The 20732-nt window shown below is 47.0% G+C and overlaps 1 protein-coding gene across 14 annotated transcripts in view; it reads left to right on the top strand.

Moving 5' to 3' along the window:
• Window positions 1–19894, top strand: part of CD58 (CD58 molecule) — a 67266-nt gene extending 47372 nt beyond the window's left edge. For 3 of the 14 annotated variants that reach the window (XM_030533930.1, XM_030533959.1, XM_030533894.1), the window contains 6 exons: window positions 742–813; window positions 2306–2341; window positions 3904–3972; window positions 5445–5480; window positions 7030–7101; window positions 8574–8662. In XM_030533930.1, coding sequence (XP_030389790.1) covers window positions 742–813; window positions 2306–2341; window positions 3904–3972; window positions 5445–5480; window positions 7030–7101; window positions 8574–8647 — 359 coding nt within the window. In that variant the 3' untranslated portion in view covers window positions 8648–8662. Of the gene's footprint in view, window positions 1–741; window positions 814–2305; window positions 2342–3903; window positions 3973–5444; window positions 5481–7029; window positions 7102–8573; window positions 8663–10055; window positions 10124–11955; window positions 11996–19651 lie in introns of those variants that run through there. The other 11 variants (XM_030533912.1, XM_030533920.1, XM_030533939.1 and 8 more) reach the window with 11 other exon arrangements.
• The last annotated feature ends 838 nt before the right edge of the window (window positions 19895–20732 follow it).

The following is a 20732-nucleotide window of genomic DNA, read 5'->3' as shown; positions in this document are numbered from 1 at the left end:
ATCTCTCCAAGAATTGTTAAGAAGAGACAGTATTTTATTGGGTGACTGTTTAAATTTAAAGACTTTCTTTAATAACATTTACAATTAAAAATTGTCACTTTGAGAGCCAAAAGACCACTATATATGACATAAGGGTGTTTGGACTCATCTGAAGCAGAATTTCAACTCCTGTTGAACTCTGGTGGCACTAAAGGCATATGTCAGAAAATGGATTAAATCAAGGAAAAAGGTAAAATTCTAAACTTTAAAAATATACTGAGAATTTCCTGCCACAAAGGCAGTTAGAATCCTGCTGTAACTGCTGCAGCTGATTGCATGTATTTCCTGGATGCCCTAGCTCAAAATTCCTTCTCTGTACCCCACTGCTGTACAACTAGCTGTATGCTGATGGGCTGCTGCTCTCCACCGCAGAGGTGGCAGGATTTCAGCAACTCTGCACAGAGATAGTTTGTGAAGCTGGTCGGGGACTATCAGGCACGGAAGTTGTAAAATGTAAAAATATTCACAGCTCCTTTTAGCCAGATAATTTCATATGAACTGTCCAGAGAAGATCCAAGTGAATCAGTGCTGGTTGGGGGCATTTGTTGGGGACTGAAACCACCTGGGCGAAGCTGATGGGTTCAATAATTGCAGATGATAAATAATGAGCAGCAAATGGCCTGGTAGAAATTATTTATTCCTGTTGAAATGTATAATGTTATGTACACCTGAAGATTATACAATTATCTCTCCCCCTTGTAGAGGAAAAGAAGAACTCAGAAGAGACTGTATCAACGAGCCAGGCTGATCTTTCCTCCAATCCAGAGAATCCAGGTGTGTGGCCATCACACTCTGCCAGAGTTAAGTGGGGGAAGTGAGGCACATGTGCTGCATGGCAATGACTAGCTGCTTGCCAGGGAGGAAGACGTGCATGGCTGTGAAGTGGCCAGTGGAGGGAAATGGTCATGAAGTGTTGGGAGGGGATGAGGTGCCCATTGCACACACAGGAGAGTAGGACAGAGACACTATCACGGGAGTTGGGGGAAGGAGGGAGGGTCTCTGGCTGGAGAGTCGCTTGTTGTTCACAGGGGAAATGAAGGGAGCATGAAGGTTGCTGCTGTAGCTGGAAGTGAGGCCTTTGGGTGTGGACTGGAGGTAGATTTCCTGCAAAAGCAGAATAAAGACAATTCTCTGTGAGGCTCCTACAGACCAATTTTAGATCTTTCTTCTCCAGCCAGTCTCAACTTGCTCTATGCTCTGGCGTAATGACTTGGTTACTTGTTGATGTGCTCCTCCTCTGTGCACACAGGGCACTTGTAGAGCGCTACTGCCCTGCCCATCAGCCTGTGCTTTACTGTTCCGTTTGTAATCATCAGCATGTCCATCCTCAAACACTATCCAAACATTACTGCATAAATCCTCGTTGTGCCCCTTTGAGAGTGGGTGTTATTTCCTACTTACATTTGGGGAAATGGAGGCACAGAGAGGTGAAATGGTTTGTCCAGAGCCACACAAGACCCGAGTCTCTACTCGCATTGCTGTCAATCAGGAATCACCCTTATGGCATCAAGTAAGCTACAGGAGTGAAATGGGTAGAGAATCAGGCACAGAGTATCACAGAGAGAATAGAGCCCAGGCGTCCGTATTCTCAGTCTTGCGCTCAGAATACTAGCCTACCGTTCTGTATCTGTCATCTTCTGACAGTACCGCACTTCCCAGACGCCACGTCAGACTAGATGTATGATTGCTGCCCTGCAAATTTCAGGCAAAATGTTCAAATGAGGGTGACTAGAGCAGTGTCTGGTTAAACTTTCCTACACCTATGGCACCTGCACCAGGACATACTCCTCAGCCCAGATCCTGAAAGGTATTGAGGCACTTATTTCAGTGGCAGTTGGGAGCCTAAATTCCTTCCAGGACCTGGGTCTTGGTGCTCTCTTGAAGACTAAGGGAGGGGCGAGTGTTGTGCTGTTCACAGTGCAATAGTCACAAGGGTTTTGAACAGCTGGCTGGGGTACACAGCAAGCCCCTTGGCCCCCGGCTGGATGCTGCAGTAAGCAAGAAGTCCTGGGAAAAGTGGTGAGGGTAAGACATGTGCAGCTACCTTTTGGAGTAGCAGTAAGGGGTGCATTTTAGCACATTGTGCTTCAGCTCTCCCATGACCCATCCTGCTCTGTACTAGGGAAATGGCAACTAGCCATTACCCTCTGTTCCCCCAGGGCTCCTTGGGTAGGTTAGGAGAGAATTTTACCCCCTAAATGATGACCATGAATGATGTATGCAATAATTGGTTCTAACTCCAACTCGTTTGCAACTTACTTTTCAGACTATGAAAATATCTCCAAGGAGAATCAGAAGCCAGGTATGGAAAAGAACAGGAACGTTTTAGACCCCTGTATGACCATGTCTGGGGAAAGTACGTTAGATTGCTAGAGCTTGTCCCCAGCTTAAAGCTCCAAACATCCCTGAACATTCAAGACCATGCATGTGACTTGTGCACATAGCTCCTCAGGTTATAGTACTCACGGCTGGCGTGGCTTTCAGTGGTTAATGCTGTCTGATGAGGAGTATCTCAAAGGTGCCAAATGGCCCTGATTGTTAGAACTGTAGATAGCAGATTAACACAGATATCCATATAAGGACTGGTATAGGTTGGCAAATCAGTGATTATAGATGAAGTGGTTAATGTGTCTAATTGTCCTTGGCTTCTCAGGTTCCAGTTCCAGATTTAATCAGGGATGGAATTCACTAAAAGTTGCACCTTTCAGTGCTTGAACATGTTGTGTTTCACTGTTGGGCTGGCTCAGGACATGGCTACACTCGAAACTGAAAAGCATTGTCACAGGAGTGCTCCAGTGGCAGCTCTCTGAAGTGCGAGTGTGGTCGTGGAGCGAGCGCTGGGAGAGAGCTCTCCCAGTGCTGCCAGTATTCCACCTCCCCGAGGGGATTAGCTTGCAGTGCTGGGAGCATGGCTCCCAGTGCTCGGACACTTTTTACACTGGTGCTTTGCAACACTGTATCTTGCTGCGTCCGGGGGTATTTTTTCACACCCCTGAGCGAGAAAGTTGCAGCGCTGTAAAGCACCAGTGTAGCCATAGCCTCAGTTTGGTAACAGTATTGCTCTAGCCATAGATGACTCATGTCTCCTGATCCTGGGGGACGGGATGGGGACACAAATCTAAAGGTGAGGACATGTGACTGCCCCACATGTGTCCATTGTGCAGCGACCTCCGCCCTCTCCTGCCCTGTGCCCAGCCCAAGCCCTGCACTCTCCCCACCACACCAGAGTTACCTGCAGAGGAGAGGGGTCTCTGTCTTCCCACTGCGTCTCTGCCTCCCCCACGGCCCCGGCATGTTCAGCCTCTCCCTGGCAGCCGGGCCTGGGTGGGGCTCAGGAGGGAGACGCTTCTCACACCAGCAGAAGCTGGCCACTCTGGGTCACTGACTGTGCAGCACGGCTGCTCCCTGAGAGCCTGTCTGGGGTGGCAGCCTCCACTACTCCCTCTCCTCCCAGCCGCAGCTCAAAATTTCCCCTCCTTACTCCACTGTTGTACAACTAGCTATATGCTGATGGGTATCTGCTCTCCAAGCCGGAGGTGGCTGCGTTTCAGCAGCTCTGCATAGAGATCCTTTGTGAAGCTCTTCGGGGACTATCAGGCACGGAAGTTGTAAAATGTGAAAATATTCACAGCTCTTTTTAGCTAGATAATTTCATATGAACTGTCCAGAGAAGATCCAAGTGAATCAGTGCTGGTTGGGGGCATTTGTTGGGGACTGAAACCACCTGGGCGAAGCTGATGGGTTCAATAATTGCAGATGATAAATAATGAGCAGCAAATGGCCTGGCAGAAATTATTTATTCCTGTTGAAATGTATCATGTTATGTACACCTGAAGATTATACAATTATCTCTCCCCCTTGTAGAGGAAAAGAACTCAGAAGAGACTGTATCAACGAGCCAGGCTGATCTTTCCTCCAATCCAGAGAATCCAGGTGTGTGGCCATCACACTCTGCCAGAGTTAAGTGGGGGAAGTGAGGCACATGTGCTGCATGGCAATGACTAGCTGCTTGCCAGGGAGGAAGACGTGCATGGCTGTGAAGTGGCCAGTGGAGGGAAATGGTCATGAAGTGTTGGGAGGGGATGAGGTGCCCATTGCACACACAGGAGAGTAGGACAGAGACACTATCACGGGAGTTGGGGGAAGGAGGGAGGGTCTCTGGCTGGAGAGTCGCTTGTTGTTCACAGGGGAAATGAAGGGAGCATGAAGGGTTGCTGTTGTAGCTGGAAGTGAGGCCTTTGGGTGTGGACTGGAGGTAGATTTCCTGCAAAAGCAGAATAAAGACAATTCTCTGTGAGGCTCCTACAGACCAATTTTAGATCTTTCTTCTCCAGCCAGTCTCAACTTGCTCTCTGCTCTGGCGTAATGACTTGGTTACTTGCTGATGTGCTCCTCCTCTGTGCACACAGGGCACTTGTAGAGCGCTACTGCCCTGCCCATCAGCCTGTGCTTTACCGTTCCGTTTGTAATCATCAGCATGTCCATCCTCAAACACTATCCAAACATTACTGCATAAATCCTCGTTGTGCCCCTTTGAGAGTGGGTGTTATCTCCTACTTACACCTGGGGAAACGGAGGCACAGAGAGGTGAAATGGTCTATCCAAGCCACACAGAACCCGAGTCTCCACTCACATTACAGTCAATCAGGAATCACCCTTATGGCATCAAGTAAGCTACAAGAGTGAAATGAAAAGAGAATCAGGCACAGAGTATCACAGAGTGAATTGAACCTAGGAGTCCTTATTCCCAATCTTGTGCTCAGAATACTAGCCTACTCGTCTGTGTCTCAGTCATCTTCTGAAATACCACACTTCCCAGACACCATGTTGGACTAGATGTGTGATTGCTGCCCTGCAAATTTCAGGCAAAATGTTCAAATGAGGGTGACTAGAGCAGTGTCTGGTTAAGCTTTCCTACACCTATGGCACCCCTAGCCAGGACAGACTCCTCGGCCCAGATCCTGAAAGTGGCAATTGGGAGCCTAAATACCTTTCAGGAGCTGGGCCCTGGTGCTGTCTTGAAGACTAAGCGGGGGCGGGTGTTGTGCTGTTCACAGTGCAATAGTCACAAGGGTTATGAACAGCTGGCTGGGGTACACAAGAAGCCCCTCGGCCCTTGGCTGGGTGCTGCAGTAAGCAAGGAGCCCTGGGAAAAGCGGTGAGGATAAGAGGTGCGCTGCTACCTTTTGGAGTAGCAGTAAGGGGTCCATTTTAGCACATTGTGCTTCAGCTCTCCCATGACCCATCCTGCTCTGTACCAGGGAAACGCCAACTAGCCATTACCCTCTGTTCCCCCAGGGCTCCTTGGGTAGGTTAGGAAAGAATTTTACCCCCTAAATGATGACCATGAATGATGTGTGCAATAATTGGTGCTGACTCCAGCTCGCTTGCATCTTATTTTTCAGACAGTGAAAATATCTCAGACAGGAATCTGGAGCCAGGTATGGAAAAGAACAGGAACATTTTAGACCCCTGTATGATCGTGCCTGGGGAAAGTACCTTAGGTTGCTAGAGTTTGTCCCCAGCTAAAAGCTCCAAACATCCCCGAATGTTGAAGACCATACCTGTGATGTGTGCACATAGCTCCTCAGGTTATAGTACTCACTGTTGTTGTGGCTTTCAGTGGTTAATGCTGTCTGATGGAGGGGTTCTGAAAAGTGCTGAATGGCCGTAGATGTTGGCGCTGTAGATAGCAGATTAACACAGATATCCATATAAGAGCTGGGATTGGTTGGCAGGATTTGTGGTAGGAAATCAGTGGTTATAGATGAAGTGGTTAATGTGTCTAATTATCCCCGGCTTCTCAGGTTCCAATTCCAGATTCAATCAGGGATGGAATTCACTAGAAGTTGCACTTTTCAGTGCTTGAACATGTTGTGTTTCACTGTTGGGCTGGCTCAGGGTATGGCTACACTCGAAACTCCAATGCGCTGCCGTGGCAGCACTTTTACAGTGTGAGTGTGGTCGTGGCGCCAGCGCTGGGAGAGAGCTCTCCCAGTGCTGCAGGTAATCCACCTCCCCGAGGGGATTAGCTTCCAGTGCTCGGGCACTTTTTACACTGGCGCTTTGCAGAGCTGAAACTTGCTGTGCTCAGGGGGGTATTTTTTCACACCCTCAAGCAAGAAAGTTGCAGTGCTGTAAAATGCCAGTGTAGCCATAGCCTCAGTTTGATAGCAATATTGCTCTAGCCATAGATGACTCATGTCTCCTGATCCTGGGAGACGGGGTGGGGACACAAATCTGAAGGTGAGAATACGTGACTGCCCCACATATGTCCTTTGTGCAACGACCTCCGCTCTCTCCTGCTCTGTGCCCAGCCCAGGGCTGCTGCACTCTCCCCACCCCACCAGAGTTACCTGCAGAGGAGAAGGGTCTCTGTCCTCCCACTGCGTCTCTGCCTCCCCCCTACCCAGCATGTTAAGCCACTCTCCTTGGCAGCCGGGCCTGGGTGCGGCTCAGGAGGGAGACGCTTCTCACACCAGCTGAAGCTGGCCGCCCTGGGTCACTGACTCTGTTCAGCATGGCCGCTCCCTGAGAGCCTCACTGCCATGGCAGCCTCCACTACTCCCTCTCCTCCCAGCCCTAGCTAAAATTTCCCCTCCTTACTCCACTGTTGTACAACTAGCTATATGCTGGTGGGTGTCTGCTCTCCACACCAGAGGTGGCTGCGTTTCAGCAGCTCTGCATAGAGATCCTTTGTGAAGCTCTTTGGGGACTATCAGGCATGGAAGTTGTAAAATGTAAAAATATTCACAGGTCCTTTTAGCCATTTTAATTTCATATGAACTGTCCAGAGAAGATCTAAGTGAATCAGTGCCGGTTGGGGGCATTTGTTGGGGACTGAAACCACCTGGGCGAAGCTGATGGGTTCAATAATTGCAGATGAATAATAATGGGCAGCAAATGGCCTGGCAGAAATTATTTATTCCTGTTGAAATGTATCATGTTATGTACACCTGAAGATTATACAATTATCTCTCCCCCTTGTAGAGGAAAAGAAGAACTCAGAAGAGACTGTATCAACGAGCCAGGCTGATCTTTCCTCCAATTCAGAGAATCCAGGTGTGTGGCCATCACACTCTGCCAGAGTTAAGTGGGGGAAGTGAGGCACATGTGCTGCATGGCAATGACTAGCTGCTTGCCAGGGAGGAAGACGTGCATGGCTGTGAAGTGGCCAGTGGAGGGAAATGGTCATGAAGTGTTGGGAGGGGATGAGGTGCCCATTGCACACACAGGAGAGTAGGACAGAGACACTATCACGGGAGTTGGGGGAAGGAGGGAGGGTCTCTGGCTGGAGAGTCGCTTGTTGTTCACAGGGGAAATGAAGGGAGCATGAAGGTTGCTGCTGTAGCTGGAAGTGAGGCCTTTGGTCTTGGACTGGAGGTAGATTTCCTGCAAAAGCAGAATAAAGACAATTCTCTGTGAGGCTCCTACAGACCAATTTTAGATCTTTCTTTTCCAGCCAGTCTCGACTTGCTCTCTGCTCTGGCGTAATGACTTGGTTACTTGCTGATGTGCTCCTCCTCTGTGCACACAGGGCACTTGTAGAGCGCTACTGCCCTGCCCATCAGCCTGTGCTTTACCGTTCCGTTTGTAATCATCAGCATGTCCATCCTCAAACACTATCCAAACATTACTGCATAAATCCTCGTTGTGCCCCTTTGAGAGTGGGTGTTATTTCCTACTTACATTTGGGGAAATGGAGGCACAGAGAGGTGAAATGGTTTGTCCAGAGCCACACAAGACCCGAGTCTCTACTCGCATTGCTGTCAATCAGGAATCACCCTTATGGCATCAAGTAAGCTACAGGAGTGAAATGGGTAGAGAATCAGGCACAGAGTATCACAGAGAGAATTGAACCTAGGAGTCCTTATTCCCAATCTTGTGCTCAGAATACTAGCCTACTCGTCTGTGTCTCAGTCATCTTCTGAAATACCACACTTCCCAGACACCATGTTGGACTAGATGTGTGATTGCTGCCCTGCAAATTTCAGGCAAAATGTTCAAATGAGGGTGACTAGAGCAGTGTCTGGTTAAGCTTTCCTACACCTATGGCACCCCTAGCCAGGACAGACTCCTCGGCCCAGATCCTGAAAGTGGCAATTGGGAGCCTAAATACCTTTCAGGAGCTGGGCCCTGGTGCTGTCTTGAAGACTAAGCGGGGGCGGGTGTTGTGCTGTTCACAGTGCAAGAGTCACAAGGGTTATGAACAGCTGGCTGGGGTACACAAGAAGCCCTTCGGCCCCCGGCTGGGTGCTGCAGTAAGGAAGGAGCCCTGGGAAAAGCGGTGAGGATAAGAGGTGCGCTGCTACCTTTTGGAGTAGCAGTAAGGGGTGCATTTTAGCACATTGTGCTTCAGCTCTCCCATGACCCATCCTGCTCTGTACCAGGGAAACGCCAACTAGCCATTACCCTCTGTTCCCCCAGGGCTCCTTGGGTAGGTTAGGAAAGAATTTTACCCCCTAAATGATGACCATGAATGATGTGTGCAATAATTGGTGCTAACTCCAACTCGCTTGCATCTTATTTTTCAGACAGTGAAAATATCTCAGGCAGGAATCAGGAGATAGGTATGGAAAAGAACAGGAATGTTTCAGATCCTGTATGACCACGTCTAGGGAAAGTACATTAGATTGCTAGAGCTTGTCCCCAGCTAAATGCTCCAAACATACCTGAACGTTCAAGACCATACCTGTGACGTGTGCACATAGCTTCTCGAGTTATAGTACTCACGGCTGGCGTGGCTTTCAGTGGTTAATGCTGTCTAATGGGGGCGTGTGTCAAAGGTGCCGAGTGGTCATAAATGTTAGAGCTGTAGATAGCAGATTAACACCGATATCCATATAAGGATTGGGATTGGTTGACAGGACTTGTGATAGCAAATCAGTGGTTGTAGATGAAGTGGTTAATGTGTCTAATTATCCTTGACTTCTCAGGTTCCAATTCCAGATTTAATCAGGGATGGAATTCACTAAAAGTTGCACCTTTCAGTGCTTGGACATGTTGTGTTTCACTATTGGGCTGGCTCAGGACATGGCTACACTCAAAACTCCAAAGCGTTGCCACGGGAGCGCTTTGAAGGGCTAGTGTGGTCGCGGCACCAGTGCTGGGAGAGAGCTCTCCCAGCGTTGCACGTACTCCACCTCCCCGAGGGGATTAGCTTACAGTGCTGGGAGCATGGCTTCCAGTGCTTGGGCACTTTTTACACTGGCGCTTTGCAGAGCTGTAACTTGCTGTACTCGGGGGTAATTGTTTCACACCCCTGAGCGAGAAAGTTGCAGCGCTGTTAAACACCAGTGTAGCCATAGCTTCAGTTTGATAACAGTATTGCTCTAGCAATAGATGACTCATGTCTCTCGATCCTGAGGGGTGGGGTGGGGACCCAAATCTAAAGGGGAGAACACATGACTGCCCCACATGTGTCCTTTGCTCAGCGACCTCCACCCTCTCCTGCCCTGTGCCCAGGCCGTGGCTGCTCTGCTCTCCGCACCCCACCATAATTACTTGCGGGGTAGAGGGGACTCTGTCCTCCCACTGCATCTCTGCCTCCCCCACTCCCCCAGCATGTTCAGCTGCTCTCCCTGGCAGCCGGGCCTGGGTGGGGTGCAGGAGGAAGACGCTTCTCACACCAGCTGAAGCTGGCCTCTCTGGGTCACTGCAATGCGGCCACTCCCTGAGAGCCTCGCTGAAGCTGCAGCCTGCACTACTCCCTCTTCTCCCTATGCTAGCCCAAAATTTCCCCTCCTTACTTTGCTGTTATACAACTAGCTGTATGCTAGTGGGTTGCTGCTCTCCACCCCAGAGCTGGCTGGCTTTCAGCAACTTTGCACAGAGATAGTTTGTGAAGATCTTCAGGGACTATCAGGCATGGAAGTTGTAAAATGTGAAAATATTCACAGCTCCTTTTAGATGATAAATGATGTGCAGTAGATGGCAAGGCAGAAAGTTGTATTCCTGTTAAAATGTATCATGTTATGTACCCCTGAAGTTTATACAATTATCTCTTCTCTTTGTAGAGGAGGAGAAGAACTCAAGACTAAATCAATGAACCTGCCTGACCTTCTCTTCAGTCAAGAGAAAACAGGTGTGTGGCGATGACACTCAGGCCAGAGTTAAGTGAGGGAAGTTGGGCACATGTGCTGATGGCAATGACTAGCTGTTTGCCAAGGAAGAAGACATGCATGGCTGTGAAGTGGCCAGTGGAGTGAAATGGTTGTGAAGTGTTGGGAGGGGTTGAGGTGACTCGGGTATTGAATTCACTAAAAGTTGGATCTTTCAGTACTTGAGCATGTTGTATTTCACTGTTTGGCTGGCTTAGTTTGGTAACAGTATTGCTCTTGCTCTAAAGATTGCAGATTGAAAACCTGCCCTGGGAAAGGGGCAAGGCATAAAGTGATATTAGGACATGACAGCCATGTGCCAAAATGTTTTGGTTAATACTAACAACAACCAATTTTAAACAGTCTGGGGGAAAAAACTCTCTTCTAATGATCAGATTTCACTTCCATGGTGTCTGTGATGCCATAATCCTAATAGTTCTTCCACCTGAATTTGCCATGTGAATTAACAGGTGGAATTAAAAAAAAATCAGGCCCCCATTATACATCATAATGGAGTGAGAAAGGGCACAAACTTGTTACACGCTCTGGAAAGTAATAATTGTAAAAAATTATGAAACCACCAAGTAACTGGCATGTACTTTTTGCTATAGTTCTTTTCTCTCACTTCTGACAGCCTGCGTATTTCTGTGCAATTACTGAAGATTGTTCCCTAATGAATCGAAGGGAAGGTTAGGCTGCTTAGCAAAGAAAGAGCAGTTACAGGAACTCCTCGCTTAACGTTGTAGTTATGTTCCTGAAAAATGCGACTTTAAGCGAAATGATGTTAAGCAAATCCAATTTCCCCATAAGAATTAATTGAAATTGGGGGGGTGTTAGGTTCCAGGGAAATGTTTTTCACCAGACAAAAAACTATATATTACAGTGGTTCCCAGCCTTTACAGTGTGGCGGGTGTCTGATGACTAGCCGTCAAAATGCCTCCGAAAAGAGGCAACACTCTCGAAATGCCACCGAGATGCTGTGTCATCAAGAGGCGTTGCTGCCAAAATGCCACCAAAAAGCAGTGGCATTTCGGCAGCAATGCCTCTTGATGTTGCAACTTTTCGGCGGCTGCTTGTTTGGCGGCCACACTCCTCCGCGGCGGGGTGCTCCCTTTTCAGTCGGCGAGCGTACATAGATGCCCTGGCGGGTGCCATGACACCCATAGGCACCGCGTTGGGGACCACTGATATATTGTGATGGGGCAAGGCCAGATGGCTACAGTAAAGTACTGAGAAACAGGTATGTTAGCCCCAGGCTAAACAAATCCCTAGTACCCTAGTAACCAAATGGCAGTTGCTCCAGGTTAATCAAGTATCAGAGGGGTAGCCGTGTTAGTCTGGATCTGTAAAAGCAGCAAAGAATCCTGTGGCACCTTATAGACTAACAGACGTTTTGGAGCATGAGCTTTCGTGGGTGAATACCCACTTTGTCAGATGCATGTAGTGGAAATTTCCAGGGGCAGGTATATATATGCAAGCAAGAAGCAGGCTGGAGATAACGAGGTTAGTTCAATCAGGCAGGCTGAGGCCCTGTTCTAGCAGTTGAGGTGTGAAAACCAAGGGAGGAGAAACTGGTTTTGTAGTTGGCAAGACATTCACAGTCTTTGTTTAATCCTGAGCTGATGGTGTCAAATTTGCAGATGAACTGAAGCTCAGCAGTTTCTCTTTGAAGTCTGGTCCTGAAGTGTTTTTGCTGCAGGATGGCCACCTTAAGGTCTGCTATAGTGTGGCCAGGGAGGTTGAAGTGTTCTCCTACAGGTTTTTGTATATTGCCATTCCTGATATCTGATTTGTGTCCCTTTATCCTTTTCCGTAGCGACTGTCCAGTTTGGCCGATGTACATAGCAGAGGGGCATTGCTGGCATATGATGGCGTATATTACATTGGTGGACGTGCAGGTGAATGAACCGGTGATGGTGTGGCTGATCTGGTTAGGTCCTGTGATGGTGTCGCTGGTGTAGATATGTGGGCAGAGTTGGCATCGAGGTTTGTTGCATGGATTGGTTCCTGAGCTAGAGTTATTATGGTGCGGTGTGCAGTTACTGGTGAGAATGTGCTTCAGGTCGGCAGGTTGCCTGTGGGCGAGGACTGGCCTGCCACCCAAGGCCTGTGAAAGTGTGGGATCATTGTCCAGGATGGGTTGTAGATCCCTGATGATGTGTTGGAGGTTTTCAAACCTCCCTTGTTTTTCACACCAGAACTGCTATAACAGGGCCTCATCCTCCCTGATAGAACTAACCTCATTATCTCTAGCTTGCCTGCATATATATACCTGCCCCTGGAAATTTCCACGACATGCATCTGATGAAGTGGGTATTCACCCATGATAGCTCATGCTCCAAAACATCTGTTAGTCTATAAGGTGCCACAGGATTCTTTGCTGCTTTTACAGGTTAATCAAGGCACCTGGGGCCAATTAAGATCTTTCTAGAAGGCAGTGGAGATAGCTACTTTAAGTAGATCACCTGCAGCCAATCAAGGCAGGCTAATCAGGGCACCTGGGTTTAAAAAGGAGCTCATTCCAGTCAGGCAGTGGGGAGCCAGAGGAGAGGGAGCATGTGTGAGGAGCTGGGAGGAAGGAGCTGAGAGTGAGAGAGTGTACTGCTAGAGGATTGAGGAGGACAAGTATTATCAGACACCAGGAGGAAGGTCCTGTGATGAGGATAAAGAAGGTGTTTGGAGGAGGCCATGGGGAAGTAGCCCAGGGAGTTGCAGCTGTCATGCAGCTATTACAGGAGGCACTATAGACAGCTGCAATCCACAGGGCCCTGGGCTGGAACCCGGAGTAGAGGGTGGGCCAGGTTCCCCCCCCGCAAACCTCCCAACTCCTGATCAGACAGAGGAGGAACTTTGTCACAATATGTTTTAAACAAACAAGGTAATGCTGTTCACAGCTATGATGATTGTGAAGCTTGGTTGAGGTGGTGGAATTAGGGTGACCAGATGAGAGGGAGAAGATATCGGTACACATGGGGCGGGGAAGTTGTCCGCCGGCGGAGCAAAAAACAAACACCGAGTGCCGCTAACGGAGAAAAAAAAAAAAAGAGTGCTGCCGGCAGAGCAAAATATCGGGACAAATTGCGTCCTGACCACAGATCGGTTGGGACTCGGGACAAACACCTAAATATTGGGACAGTCTCAATTTTATCGGGACATCTGGTCACCTTAGGTGAAGCCAGAAGGTGGAAGAGGGGGGGATATTTCCCAGGAAATGCCTTGCTGCTAAATGATGAACTAGCACTCGGCTGAGCCCTCAAGGATGAACACATTGTTGTTAATGTAGCCTGTCACACAAGGCAGCATGAACAGGAGGGAGGGGAGACAGTGTAGCAGACAGACACACATCTTGGGTGTGGGAGAGATGCACACTGCCCCTTTAAGTAAGCTGACCCACTCTTAAGTGCATTGTCTTTTTAAGTGGATCAGGAAGTTGAGACGGGGTAAGTGGGGTGCAGGGGAGGGGGACAACCTGACATTAGCCCCCGCTTTTCCCCTGCACAGCAAACAGGAGTTTCTGGGAGCAGCTCCAAGGCAGAGGGAAGGAGCAGCACATGGCAGTGTGGGGAGGGACAGCTGAACTGCCGGCAATTGATAGCCCAGGGCACTTGCTAGCCTGCTGGGCAGCTGCAGCACAGGGAACTTAGGGGAGTGGGGAGCTGATGGGGTGGCTGCTGGTCCACCCTGTTTCCAAGTCCCCACCAGCTAGCTGCAAGGGGTTGCTCTTCCTGCAAGTAGTGGACAAAGCAGGCGGCTGCCAAATGATTTTAGAAGGGAGCATTGCACAATTTTAAATAGGCATGTTCCCTAATTGATCATCAATGTAACAACAAAACAATGTTAACCGGGACAACTTTAAGTGAGGAGTTACTGTTCTCTTTATCCATACTAATAACCTAGGTTTCAGCAAGGAGTGGAGATTCAGGAATGAGAGGAGGTTTAAGGGTTATTGGGGTGTTTGGTTTTTTTTTATGTGCAACCTGTTATAAATGTGTGGTGCTTTATGAAGCAGCATTCCAAAGGTTTATTAACAGCACTTTACAATTCTGTGGCACCTTAGATTAGACTCGGATAAGGCAGGCAGTGTGTCTGGGAATCAGCGAACAGAACTGGGAATCAGGAGACCTGGGTTCTCTTCCTGACTATCACTTGCTCAGTGTGTGCTCTTGTGAGGTAGGTTACTACTTCTGGGTGTGCCTCACACTCCCAGTCTGTAAAATGGGGATAATAAAATGATCTTTATGAAATGCTTGGAGAACGTCCAGTTAAAGAGGAAATTATAAATATGAAGTATTATGCTAGATCCTGGCTCCTTGTCCAGTGCATTAGCCATGCTATGCTCTCCCTTTTTGGGGGGTACATCTATGGTGCAGCTGGAGGTGTAATTTCTAGCTCAGATAGACGTGTGCACTTGCTGTGATCGATTTAGCTAGCTAAAAATAGAGTGCAGCTGCAGTGGCCTGGGCAGTGGCCTGGACTAGACTCCTGAGTACAGTACTGTCTGAGAGCCTACCTACGTACTCGGGGCAGCTAATTCATCTTTCCGCCTACACGGCCACAGTTGTGTTGCTATTTTTTAGTGTGCTAGGTCAATCGGAGCTCTTGAGCTCAATCATATCTACCCGAGCTGGAAAGATACATCACCAGCTGCAGTGCAGACATCACCATAGAAGTTTCAGAAAGAGAAAACTCATCTTCACCACACTAAGTGATAGCTTGAGAACATTGCTGGAAAAGGGTGCTGGTGAGCTCCATGAAAGTTGCCAAGCAGACTTAGAAAGGAATGTATTTATTTTCCTTGTTTTTTGCAAAGCATGAATCAAAAATCAAATCTGTACCATATGCAATATGACATCACCTAAATAAGGTATGTCAATAATGCAGTAAAATCTCTTCCCTTCAGTTCTAACTTCATGCCCTTTGACACACTGGGCCTGATTTTTTTTTCTTTTCAAATGCACTGAGTACCTGGGCTCCCATTGAATGTTTGTTGAGTTGCTGGTAATCAGCACTTCTGAAAATCTGGCCCTAGTTGGGAACCTAAAAATTGAGGCATCTAAACTTAGTGGCCACTTTTTTAAATGTAAGCCAAAGTGACTTGCCAAAGTTACACTTAAAGTCTGTGACAGACCCAGAAACAGAATCCAGATTTCTTGACACCCATAACCAGAAAACTTTCTTTCCTCTTGTGATATTGGATACTAAATCCCTTAGCATTCATTGAATGATACATATAACTATACAAACTAGGTAACAAAGAAGTGTAACAAGCACATAAATTGTATGAAACCACTTTAAAAGCAAGGGGCCAGATCTCAGGTTGGTTATAAATCAGCACAGTTCTACTGAAGCCATCACTGCTTATCTGGCCCAGCTGCTGGGATCCTGCCCTGACTAGAGGGAGCTGCACCTGGAGGTATGATGGAGGTGTAAAAGGCAGGCCAGCATTATGTTCCAAGAACTCTCCTGCCAGTGCAGGGCACGGTAGTTGAGGTTGTGGTCGTGTATTGTCTTGCACATTTTGATACTCCTTCAGGGGCTGATCCAATTCTTAGTAAAGTAATTGGAAAGATTCCTGCTGCCACCAGTGGTAGTTGGATGGGCCCTTAAAGGGCAGTTGGAATTTACTGTCTCTGTGACTCTATCTTTTGTTAAGACAGTCACATGCTCTTGTTATGAGTAGCTGGTTTTCGAGAGCCTCCTTCAAAGTCTCATCTCTCTTTCCTTTGGGTAGAGTAGCACCCCCCACCCTTCCTGAACGCTGGCCTCTTCAGTCAGTGTCTTACAACTGGGCATCAACTCTGATGGGCTCAGGTTTTTGTGCAGTCAGGTTATATCAGGGGTAGGCAACCTATGGCATGCGTGCCGAAGGTGGCACACGAGCTGATTTTCAGTGGCGCTCACACTGCCCAGTCCTGGCCACCAGTCTGGGGAGCTCTGCATTTTAATTTAATTTTAAATGAAGCTTCCTGAACATTTTAAAAAGCTTATTTACTTTACATACAACATTAGTTTAGTTCTATATTATAGACTTAAAGAAAGAGACCTCCTAGAAATGTTAAAATGTATTACCAGCATGCAAAACCTTACATTAGAGTGAATACATGAAGACTCGGCACACCACTTCTGAAAGGCTGCTGACCACTGGGTTACATTAATGTAGAACACTAATGAGTCAGGGCTGGTTAATTTTCTGTCCTGCCTTTCCACTCAATGCAAGTGAGATATGTAGCAGTGCACCAAAACAAACATGTCCCATGCATCACAAAATTGCTGATTAGGTTGCCACTAAACCAGGTTTCCATGGGATGCTATCCCTTGTGTCACATTTTTTATCTCTTTTTACGCAGGAGTTCCTGAGTGTAAAGAAGGGGTTTATCATTTAAAAAAAAAATTGCCTTCCCAGTGTTGTTAAGAAGACTTTGGAGTTTGAGGTTTTAGTAATCAAGGTTCTCTTCTCCATTTACTTTGGTGGTTTGTTTTGTGCATTTTACTCCATTTGGACAAGAAGGGCTTGTCTCCATTAGAAAGCCTTAATGTTTTAACTATACTGGCACACTTAACATATGCAAAAAAACAAAACAGATCCTTAATGTGGATGCAGTTATACCAGTATAAAAAAGCTCATACTGATATAGTTTATTCTGGTTCACAAAACAAAATAAATGATATTGGTATCAGGCACCTATATCTGTGCATAACTACATCCATGCACAGGCTTATACTGGGTCTACAATATTAGTAAAGAATCAGCCTCCTAATCAGTAGTTATGCCAGTAAAACATTTCTAGAGTAGAACATGTCCAAGAACAAACTAATGAGTTTCACTCATATATCTAATTAGTGTCACATTCTGATTACCAGGTACTAATCCAAAGCCACAGTGCTTGGGGCTGAAAACACTGAGCCCTGGTCTACACGCACAAGTTTTGCTGGTTGGCAGGAAAGTGAGAAAATCACACACCCTAACTGACATAACTCTGCTGGCAAAAGTCCTAGTGTAGATGCAGTTATACTGGCACGTTCCTTTTGCCTGTATACGTGTTTCATTCAGGGACTTGTTATAAGTGGCGTCTCCACTAGTCGGATTTGCCAATATTGGTAGATCTGTCTAGCTATGCTAGCAAACCCTTTTTGGTGTATATAAGGGGGAGATATAAGTCCAATAAAATGGAGCGAATGGCTTTGGGGAGGGGTGTTATTTCACAAAGTATTTGTATTAACACTAGGTTTTGTAATAGCAACAGCTAAAGCCTAAATGTGAGTTCTAAGCAGCCTGACCGTGTCCCAGAACGTGTAACTCTTACTCAGGTGAACTCCCATTGATTCTGCCTCAATAAGACCCGAGTAAAAATCTGAATAAGTTGCTCAGTATTTAGCCCTTGAGTAGTATTTATATAGGACCATATAGATACATAGGGCTCTCCAAAAACATGGGAAGAAAAGGGCTCTGCTGCAAGGAGCTTGCAATCCATTTTCAACAGAAACAGTGCAAACAGTTAAGGGTACTAGAAGAGAGCAGTCTGGGAGTGGATCAAAAACACTGAGGTTTAAAAAGGTGTTGCTGAGTTCATACTAGAGGGTTGCACTGTTTTTATGGTATTGGAATAGTTAAAGTGGTAGAGTATATTTGTGTGTGTACACAAGCCTTGAGTACTGTGGTATGTTTTTTTAATAAGTGTTTCTCCCTTCACATAACATTGATAGTACCTTAAAGCTTCCTAGGCTCCACAGGAATCTGGGTGGAGGGGCTATCAGAAATATGCAGAATTTTTCTCCTCTATTTAATACCAACCAAGCCATGTTTGCTGGAGACCGAGAGAGCAGTCAAAAGGGAATCTTAGGAGGATAGCTAGTGAGGGGGAATAGAGAGAAATGAGAGTGAAGGTGTAGGCAGGGCTGAAACAGAGGCCATGGAAGTCGAACTAAATTTGAGTGCAGACCAGGCCTAAGTGAGGGACAGGATGAGAAACCTGAATTTGATGCAGATGAAGAGAGGCAGCAGTGTGACGATCTGAGGCAGGCCAGTGACATGGTCCAAGTGGCTGGAAGGGGAAGCTGATCTAAGTAGTGTCAGTTTGAATCAGCTAGAAGGGGACCCAGAGGCTATCAGTGAGCCTGATGCGTGAGGCTGAAGACGTAAGTTTTTGTGAGGTTTGCTGGCTGTTGCTAGATCATGGGCTATTATGATTTTCTGTTCTATACAGGATGCTTTATTTGGCCATTGGGGTTTGCCATGGTGTTTGAGCCATGTTCGGGGGTTTGGGGATTTGTAATATACAATTGCATTATTTGTATAAGCATTATTGTTACATCTCACCACAGAGGAACGAATCAGTAGCAGCAGCATTTGATTCAGTGCTGTTCACAGGTTATGTGACCTATGTCAGAACTACCTAGGGGAGTGTAAGAACTGACCCTGTCTGTCACAGCTGTAGGCTGGAGAAGTGCATTAGTTCCATGTTTGGGAAGGGATCACCACCCTACCATCTGGGCCTTGAGAAAACAGCCGACACCAGAAACACCAAGTCTGACGTTCCCACATTGTTGTTTTGTTATGCTGCTCCATCACCTTCTTTTGTCCTGTGTTCAGACTGGCCTCACCAGAACACAACAAAAGCAAGCAAAGCTACTATGGATCTGGGATACTAACTTTTGCAAAGAAAATAATTTAAAATGTTCCCTTTTGAAATTTTGCCCTCACGGTCTCACCTTTGGGGGGGTTTCCCTTATCTAAACAACCACAGTCCCCACCAACACCAAACCACCCACCCATACAGTCGGATAACATCTCAGACACAGGCTGCTTTGGAAATGTAACAAACACAGGAGTTACTTCCCCTTCTTCAATGTAGCATAACTGAATTCAACAAAAAGTACCTGTGCAACTGTAGAGTTGTGCCAGCTGCTTCAGGTCTCCATGCTGCTAGACAAGCTCCCCTGCTGGGGTCTGGAGTGGGTGGAAATGGTACTGGGCTGAGATTTTGTGTGGGAGGAGAGACACCATCTGCCTTGGTGCCTACAGACTGGTCTCCCCGTGTTGCTGGTGTCCGGTGTACTAAGAAGGAAGTGTTGACTTAAGTGGCAGTTAAGTATCCCTTCTGAAAATCAGCCTGGTTTTATTTAGATGTCCATCACGTGATGTAAATACTTTAGATATTCTGTTCTGACACTTTCTCATTATAATTTCTCTGTGCCTCAATTTCCTTATCTGCAAAATGAGGATAATGCTTACCTGCCTTAGGAAAGCTCTGAGATCCTCAGATGAAAGATGCTTCAGAAATGCATAATGTTACCATAGGAAAAAAAAACCTGCAGCATTATACCCAGGAGCGACACCGAGTATCAACTGGTGCTGCTATGAACATAGACCAAAGACTTCATAGCAAAATGCTACAGTATCTTATTAATTCATATTTATTGTTTGCTAGTGTTTAAAATCTGCAGTGGTCTTGGGTAACTGATAAAACATTGCAAACTAAAATAAAATATAATGAATTCATCTTTTATTCCAGATCTTAAACTGCAAAGTGAGGCACACTAACAACACAATGGGCTAAACTTCATTGCGGCATGACAAAAGACGCTGAGAGAAGAACTAGCTTGTGGATGTTGCCCATGAGTGCTGGAGTTCTCCCTAGCAGATGTGTTTTGAAGATTCATTCATTTGTTCTCAAGCATCATAGACTATCAGAGTTGGAAGGGACCTCAGAAGATCATCTAAGTCCAACCCCCTGCTCAAAGCAAGACCAATCCCCAAATTGCCCCCTTAAGGATTGAACTCACAACCCTGGGTTTCGCAGGCTAATGCTCAAACCACTGAGCTATCGCTTCCACCAATGCCCACTTTTTATCTTTCCAGGATGTATGTCCTGTTTCTGCATTGTCAGTTATTTTGAAAATGGATGGAGTGAGTCAAGGAGCAAATCCCTTTGCATCCGTGCTCCTTTTTGTGCTTTTGTTTTACAAGCAAGCGAACATGAACCTTAGGCGCCAGGTTTATGTATGCCAATGTTTCCAGACATTAACTAACACAAGAGAATGGGGACAAATAAAAAACTAATGGATGTGATATAAAACTCTGTAACATTATTTAAATTCAGAAGAGAAGAGTGTTCAGAGGGTGACTCTCATTTTCTCCGCCTCCCCATCTGAAAGAAAACGCTACAACGACACTGTCCATGCAGAGATGAGCAACAGCTTTCCTGGCTCTTGTTTCTATCTGTCCTTCCAGAAAGCACCACCATCACCCTCCTCCACCACCACCACCACCAAATTCTGATTCTTTTTGAATAGCAAAAGGCAGATACACCTTCTTGCTCAATGGAGATGGTATCAACTCTGCTATTTACTCTAGCCAGCGGTTCTCAATCTGTTGGTTGGACTCAAAAGTGGGTCACGACCCTGTTTTAATGGAGTCACCAGGGCTGGTGTTAGACTTGAAGCCAAAGTATGCGCCCCTCCGCCCAGGAGGGGGGCTGAAGCCAAAGCCCGAGGGCTTCAGCCTTGGGCAGCAGGGCTCAGGCTTCAGCTTCAGCCCTGGGCAGCGGGGCTCAGGTTATGGTGCCCCCACACCCCCACCCAAGGGCAGGGCTC

Source organism: Gopherus evgoodei, chromosome 1, assembly GCF_007399415.2.
Source record: "Gopherus evgoodei ecotype Sinaloan lineage chromosome 1, rGopEvg1_v1.p, whole genome shotgun sequence".
Lineage (NCBI taxonomy): Eukaryota > Metazoa > Chordata > Testudines > Testudinidae > Gopherus > Gopherus evgoodei.
Note: the sequence above shows the minus strand (reverse complement) of the source record. Positions and strands in the feature narration are given on the sequence as shown.